Source organism: Lygodium microphyllum, chromosome 17 (assembly GCF_053477565.2).
Source record: "Lygodium microphyllum isolate KBCC chromosome 17, Lygodium_microphyllum_v1.1.10, whole genome shotgun sequence".
Lineage (NCBI taxonomy): Eukaryota > Viridiplantae > Streptophyta > Polypodiopsida > Schizaeales > Lygodiaceae > Lygodium > Lygodium microphyllum.
This window is the reverse complement of record NC_141151.1, coordinates 115040513-115048112: the sequence shown is the minus strand read 5'-3', so window position 1 is coordinate 115048112 and position 7600 is coordinate 115040513. Positions and strand designations below refer to the sequence as shown.

The 7600-nt window shown below is 42.8% G+C and overlaps 1 protein-coding gene across 2 annotated transcripts; it reads left to right on the top strand.

Moving 5' to 3' along the window:
• Nucleotides 1-1937: 1937 nt before the first annotated feature.
• Nucleotides 1938-5140, top strand: LOC148022270 (uncharacterized). Of its 2 annotated transcripts, XR_015694474.1 has the most exons (2): nt 1938-3401; nt 3988-5140. XR_015694474.1 is itself a non-coding variant. In XM_087697892.1 (1 exon), exon 1 carries the CDS (start codon nt 2234-2236, stop codon nt 3254-3256), a length of 1023 nt encoding a protein of 340 aa, XP_087554018.1. In that variant the 5' UTR covers nt 1938-2233; the 3' UTR covers nt 3257-3443. The 2 variants fall into 2 exon arrangements, 1 of the variants encoding a protein (XP_087554018.1); XM_087697892.1 differs by lacking the exon at nt 3988-5140 and having other exon boundaries at nt 1938-3443.
• The last annotated feature ends 2460 nt before the right edge of the window (nt 5141-7600 follow it).

Genomic DNA, 7600 nt, shown 5'->3' with positions numbered 1-7600 from the left:
CTGGCTATGTCTTCACATTTGCTAGAGGGGCTATTTCTTGGATGTCTAGAATGCAAAAATGCATGACCCTCTCTATTATGGAGGTCGAGTATATTGTAGCTACACTGAGGCCTATAAGGAGGCTCTATGATTAAGCCATCTAGTGACATGACCTTGATATGACTTATGTGATCCTTACATTGCATTTGGATTCTATGAGTGCTATTTAGTTGGTCAAGAATCAGATCTTCCACGCAAACACAAAGTACATTGAGGAGCGCTATCACTTCATTAAGAAGATAGTGGTTAACAAGTATGCTAAAGTTCATCAAGATCTCAATTGATAAGAATCTTACATATTTTCTCACTAAAAGTTCCTCAGTGGAGCGTTTTGCCTTTCTTTTGATGTTGATGGGTGTTGAATGAGATGATGTTTTTCCCTCATCTTGCTGTATTTTATATACACATATACTTTGTTAGTTTTTTCTTATTCTCTCCTCACTAGGGCACATTTGCATTTAAGTGGAAGGTTGTTAGGGGTAAAGGTGCCTATGTCTAGCGACCCATGTATTAGTTACATTAATAGTACTTGTACACCTATACATTACAAGTGGCGGGCACCCATCAGTTTCACTTTATTATTTATTCTTTCAGTGACAATTTAATAAGGGAAGGCCGATCACATATTATGACTATTGGAGTTCCCACATATTGTGTCTCTTGCTCTTTCCACCATAACTCTTGCTTTTGCTCGTAGGCTTCCACTCAAGGCTCACTCCCTTTATCTTTTTTTTACTCTTCTTCTTTTTTCTATACTCTATATATGTATATATGTGTGTGTGTTATCAAAAGACATGATCCATATATACTTTAATTCTAACTTTATATACCATTCATCTCATTACCAACATTAGCAATATATAAGCACAAAGAATTGAACTCAAAAATGCAAAAAATAAAATAAAATATGTGCTATAAGTTCTTAGCAACTTTATCTAATCAAGGAGGATTTTTTCATTAATAGCAATAAATTGCAATTACAATGAGTAATGATTCATCAAATCCACACTAGGATATGAACGCATGTACATTCATACATATATATGCATGTACATATGTATATGTATATATGTGTATTTAATACCTGCATGTCTATATGTATAGTCTTATAAATATGTGTCCTCTCTCTCTTTCTCTAGCATCATTTGTATTTTCCTCTTATCCCTTATATTTCTTTTGTTGCTAGTCTTCATAAAATAGAAAATAAATAACACAAGAGAAGAAAGCTCCAAAATTTGCATGACACAAGATTGGATTCAATCTCCCCCTATATGTATTTATAATATTTAATCAAGCTTTTGTGCTTAAAATACATTGAAAGTATCATGTATGAGTTTCTGCTTTTCCTTTCCTTGCACAACTTGCTTTTGTACAAATAAGTCAAACACTCTTTATTCTAAATTGCTTTGTAACCCAAAAATGCTTTTGTACAAATAAGTTAAAATTTATAAATTTTTATATTCTCTCTTTTAAAATTTATCATTTCTCTATAATTCTCTCCTTTCTTTTTTTTCTCTCTCCCCCATTTTCTTATCATCTCTTTCCCTTCTCTCTCTCTTTTAAATTTTATCTTTCCTCTTTCTCTCTCTTACAAACTATGGAAAACGTGTTATAAAGGAAAAGAAAACGATGTTCGGTGGGCTTGAGGCATATGGCCAAAAGTCTCAATGCCGGGCCACCGGCCCCCGGGGGGGGGGGGGGGGGAGTCGGGACGACAGGGCTGGGAAACCGAGGGGACGTAAAACAACGGTGATGGTAACGTGATGTGATAATAAGCGAGGCGACTCTTATTGGGGAGCACGAAAAGGTCTTACGGAGACGAGTCGTAGGAAAAAAAAAGAAAAAGGAAAAAGAGTTAAAAATCAAATAAATAAAACGATAAGTCGATTTTTAACATGAGACTCGGGCAAACCGTTCTTCTTCGATGCTTCTCTTCATCTTCATCTTCATGTTCTTCTTCTTCTTCTGAGTCGTCCTCCTTCTCCTCCGAAGGTGGGGCGTCTTTTCGTGAGAATGTGGCTCCGTGTGTGCTTGCATCTGCGTCTGCATGCATACAAAGACGCAGAACAGCTGAGACTCTGAGAGAGAGAGAGAGAGACACTCACACACACTCAAAAGCAAGCAAGCGAAGAGAGGGCTGCCATGAAGATTGAGTGAGAACAATAGAACAGAGCAATATCATATCTATATCAGAATGGGGGCAGCCAGCTTCCCTCTGCACCAATGGATTTTCTACTTCCTGATAATTCTTCTGCTAGGGTACATCGTGGTAGATCTGCTGGTCAATCACTCAGACTTCTCTTCCTTCATGTCATGCAGGCTTTCCCCTAATCCCTCCTCCTCCTCCTCCTCCTCCTCCGTGTCCTTCTTTGATCCCACCCCTGCATCCGCCAATGCCACTGCCTCCTGTGGAACCCTCGCCGGACACCTCGCCATTGCCGCCCCCACCGCCCCGGAGGACCCCTGGCAGCAGCTCAAGTGGATCGGCCGCGCCGCCCCATGCCCCGTCCGCGGCCACCTGATCGAGGCGCTCGATGACGCCAACAACTTCCGCCGTGGCTTCGCCCTCCGCCTCGCCGCCGACGTCGAGGACAAGACCCACCTGCTGCCGTGGCTGCTGGCTGCGCGCGTGGACCTCAACCGCCGGCCGCGGCGCGTGTACCTCGACCTTGGCGCGAATACGCTCTCCACCAGCATCACCTGGTTCACGAGGATGTACCCGGTGGACTTCACAGAGGTTCATGCCTTTGAGATAGACAGGGGCCTGCTGAAGAAGCCCCACAAGGGCTTTGACGAGTCCTCCAATCTGGCAGCCCCCAATCAATGGGCGCAGTCCCTCAGGCAGGCTGCCAATCTGCCCCAATGGATGCTTGATCGCATCAATGTCTACTACAAATTTGTGAGTGATGTGGATGATATAGACAACCGTGCCATCAACATAACCCGATTCATCAAAGATGTGCTCAAATTGACACCTGGTGACACGGTGGTTGTCAAGATGGATATTGAAGGGAGTGAGTGGCCGATCCTCAGGGCATGGATGGATGATCCTGACATGGTTGGCATCATCGATGAGCTCTTTGTCGAGGTCCATTATGATCACCCAAGCATGTGGGGCTACCATTGGAAGAGATTTGCCCCCATCACCAGAGACGAGGCCAAGACTCTCTTGGCCGAGCTTAGGCTCCATGGTTTCTTTGCGCATGCCTGGCCTTAACGACCATGCCTCAAATTTTCCAATTCTCTTTGGTGTTGCAACGGATGCCTTCGAGTGTAACCAAAGGTACTCCTTTAACCGCCCATCTTATTCCAAATGGGAGATATTTTCCTCAGAGCGTCTTTCCCCCACGCAAGCCTAACAAGTATGTATGCTAATTCACTAAGGTTATAACCTTTTAGGCTTTTGAATATTTCAAAGTTTGATAGCAGTTTCTTGTCGCCTCGCTTTTTCTTGTGCATGCGGAATGCCATATGCTGGATCTGATTTGCATTTCCAGTAGATATTTAATACGGTCCAGAGATGGAAGTTGTGTATCGTCATGACTCATAGCATACCTTTGTCACTTTATCCTAGCAAAAGTATAGTCTTCTATCACCTTTAAATATAAACATCTTCTCTCACCTGCGATGCAAACACACCTTGGAGCTTCAATATGGTTAGGATCTCTAGAAACTTTTGCTCTTACTTTGCGGGAGGCAGTGGGCACCACCTCCAACTACCATGCATAAAGAAGTAGCCACGTGGCACCATGATCATGGAGACGTGCATCCAAGATCCGACTTCGAAAACCTTTTGCATTCAAGTTTTAAAACCAAAGTCATCTTTTTCGGTTGCTCACTGTAGACAAACCAATATATTGAATGGTATACAACTGGACCAATACATTGGTATACAATTGGAATCATGGTGTAATACTATGAACTGTCTTTGTCCGATGTGATGAGCAGGTTGGGCGTTCCAAATTGTGCAGTGGACATGCATAACAACCTTCCAAGGTTCAAAGTAGTCAAATTAATTTCACCAAGGTATGGAAGCTTGCTTTGTCACTCGAATTCTATCAATATGTCTAGTGGTAAGTTCATTGGCATGCAAATGCAAGGAGACAAGTTGGAGTCCTTGGTAGGTGATATGGCATTGTATACACGGTTTAAAGTGCGCGATGGGAGGTGATAAGGCGTAGGTTTTGAGAATGTGCAAAGATCTCAATGCACACTGTGCTCTTGGGAAGATGGCTTTGATAATTTGGACTTAAAATTTTCGATAATTTACACTGTACTCTTTAATAACTTGGGCTTGAAATTTTCGAATGAAGAGAAATATCTATAGCTTCTCTTCAGTAGAGAGATTTACTGCAGGGTATTGTTTGGTTCCATATATTTAGAAAAGCGAGAAGATAATGTTGTATTATCATTTATGTATAACATTTTGACAAAGATGAGGGGGCATTGTTATTCTACCTTTCAGAAAACCCACGAGTCATCACACTTCTCGGATTTGTCCCTGCCTTAGAAATTTTTGAATTCTCGCGGGAGCCATAAAAGAGGGGAAGTCTTCATCGCCGTAACGAGACAATGACAACAATGTGTACATATATGTGCCTGACACGATGGCGCGGCGCGGCGCGCATTCGGAGCTTTTGATGCGCATTTTAAAAAATTGTCCGATTGAGAGAGTGTGTGCTCGCGCGCGCGCGCGATATCCACACATACATAGCCTATAGGTATATAGTATACATATATACATACCCCTTTGCGATCTTCATGTTTCATGCAATCATTCATCCTTCGAGGAAGCCTCGCTTACACTTGCCCTCTTAGGTGTGCTTTACACATGGTACCCGCATAGTGGTAGGAGGTAGTAGATGGTCCTATTCGCCCATGAGTGATAGTCACCTTGATGTGCTTCTTTCGCACTTTCTTTTGATCTATGAAGCACTTTCTTTCGATACATAGATCAGATAAGATCCATAGATAGGCTAGATAACTCCCTTCACTAGTTGCTTCTACTTTGTGTTGTGGGCTTTGTCTTGCCTTGTACTCTTCAATGTACCTTGCCCATGCGTTTGTAGTAGCATGTATTTTACTCCATCATCTTGTATTTTACTCCATCATCTTTGCCCGATCCCCTAGTTGTTGGAAAACTTGCTAAATCTTGCTTGCCATAAGGCACAAAACTTGTTTAATTTTCCTCTTGGTGGGAAGTCCTTACGATGCAAAATTCCTTAGCTAAACGCCGCTTGTCCAAAGATGCACCACATAGTTAGCCAACCCCTTGTTAAGCCACACAATCAACCTTGAATTTATAATCCATTTTTGTTTCCTATTGTTATCAGCTCTCAAGTAGTCCCAAAAACGTCCTTTGCATGAAGTGTAAAGAGAGATCACCCTTTAATCACGTGCTTTTATCCTACTTGAGAATGTCCTGTTTACCTTATTTTAAACATACTAGGTGCTTTGCTCCTTGGTTGCACAATGCATTACATTGTGTAAAAGGAGGGTGCTTTCTAAACCACACTTCTTGAGGCAAAAATTTTATTCATCATACTCCACATGAGTATTATCATACTCCACACATGTGCATCGTGTTTTGTGGTTGTGGCCCACATAGAAAGACAGTTTATACATTGAAACTTACACTCTGGGGAAGCCCTAATGCATGTGTGCCTTAGTGTTTTATGGTAACTTCATCATGATGGTATGATCTATATTTGCTAGCAATGTTCAATGCCATATATTCATAAATGGACTACTTCACACCCTAATGCACATGCCAAAAGTAATGTTAAACCAGAATACTTGCAAGTACTCTTGAGAAAGATGGAGGAGCGTTAAAGTGTATGGTGTACTTTTATATAGCTTACATTCATTATAAGCCTCAATTTTTCGAGATGATATACATAAGCTGAGATGTAATACCCGAAGATGTTACACATTGCTATGTAGATAGTGATCTCACAGTCCTTGTAGCATGTCTTTCCAGAACCAAGAGACCTATACGAAAGATTGATATCTGGGGGACTTTACACAAATGCTCTTTTGACGCAAAGAAGTGGATATTTGTGTTAGGGTAAAAGAGCTCTATGAGGAGGGTCATTTTAACATGAGACATGAGACTTATATTAGGGTAAAAGAGCTCAATGAGGAGGGTCAATTCATGGCATCCTCATCATCCCTAACCCTCGTCAATGCATGGCATCCCCATTATCCCTAACCCTAAGTGAAGCATTACGCCTTTGTTCCCCATAATTTGCCAGCTGGCGCCACCTTCCAACCTGTCTTCAATCGATGTCTTGTTGCTGGTACGGTACTTCATACCCCTGCTGTCCCCGCAACATCGACGTGACCGCCGCCTACATTGACTCATTGCCGTATCGTTTCTCAGCTAGTGGCCATCGATTGCAGCTCCTGATATTGTTTATCAGCTTGTGGCCGCCATCTGTTGCTACTAACTAGTGATATGTCTCAGCCAGCTGATCGTCCTCTCCAGCAGGTCGGCTTCAGCACCAACACGAAACGTAGTCTTCCTTCATCGACACTTTGTTGTCTAATTCGGTCTGTTGTTGCAATGGCCACATTTCTCTCAACGTCAGAGACTTCATACGTCGATATCTTAGGCGTCGAGAGACGGTGATCTGGTGTGTTCAGGGTGCATTCCGAGGACAGCACTCTCCTGAGGATCCCTCGTCCTCCTTCCAGAGGCAGTGGCTACTCCTGCACACACAGCCTTCCACTCCATTGAGCTCAGCAACCGTGTATTTCTTTGAGTTCATTGGTTTAGTCTGGACTCACCGTGAGAGTTAGCTTTGTTAGAGCAACCACAGGCTAACTCGTTATGTCTTAGCCTGAATCGCCCTATTTCTCACTTGTCATTGATAACATTCCCATCTCCTGCGCGAACAGCCTCTCCTTACAATACTTCTTCTACCCCTGTCTTTCAAATGGTTATCGTGTGGCCTTGAGTGACCGATTGTTGAGAATAGGAGAGACTCTACTGATGTCGAGACTATCGCATATTAAGTGCCAACACAAAAAGAATTGGCGCATGCTGCACATGTTCTTGATGATGTTATGTACGATTTCCTCTATGTTCATCTAACTAGGGTGTAGGTAGCAGACCTGAGTAACCATGGGGACTGGCGTTCATACCATTATGTAAATGCAAGGAGAAGAAGTGGTCATTCAAGATGAGGTCCTTCTCAGCATTTACGCACTGTGTCCAGTGAGCTGTTTTATGGTGCATTTTCACTCCCACCCACAATTTCACTCCCTGCACCTATACTTTCAACCCACCCATTTCCATTCTTATCTACCCTTTCTCCTCTCTATTGCACTCACAAGGAGCATCCCCTCCTAGCATGACCCGAGATACGTTGCTGAGTGCACTTGTATTAATTGTGATGAGGGTACCCCTAAACCACCTTGGCCACCATGCCCAAATTGCCTAATGAATGGAGCACCGTCTCTTGTTTTTGGTGCACCTTCAGTCACCCCAAGGGCTCCTAAATCTACCCACATTGTAAGGTCAAATTGTTCCTTAAGCTCTTATTTAATTTCTTCTTTT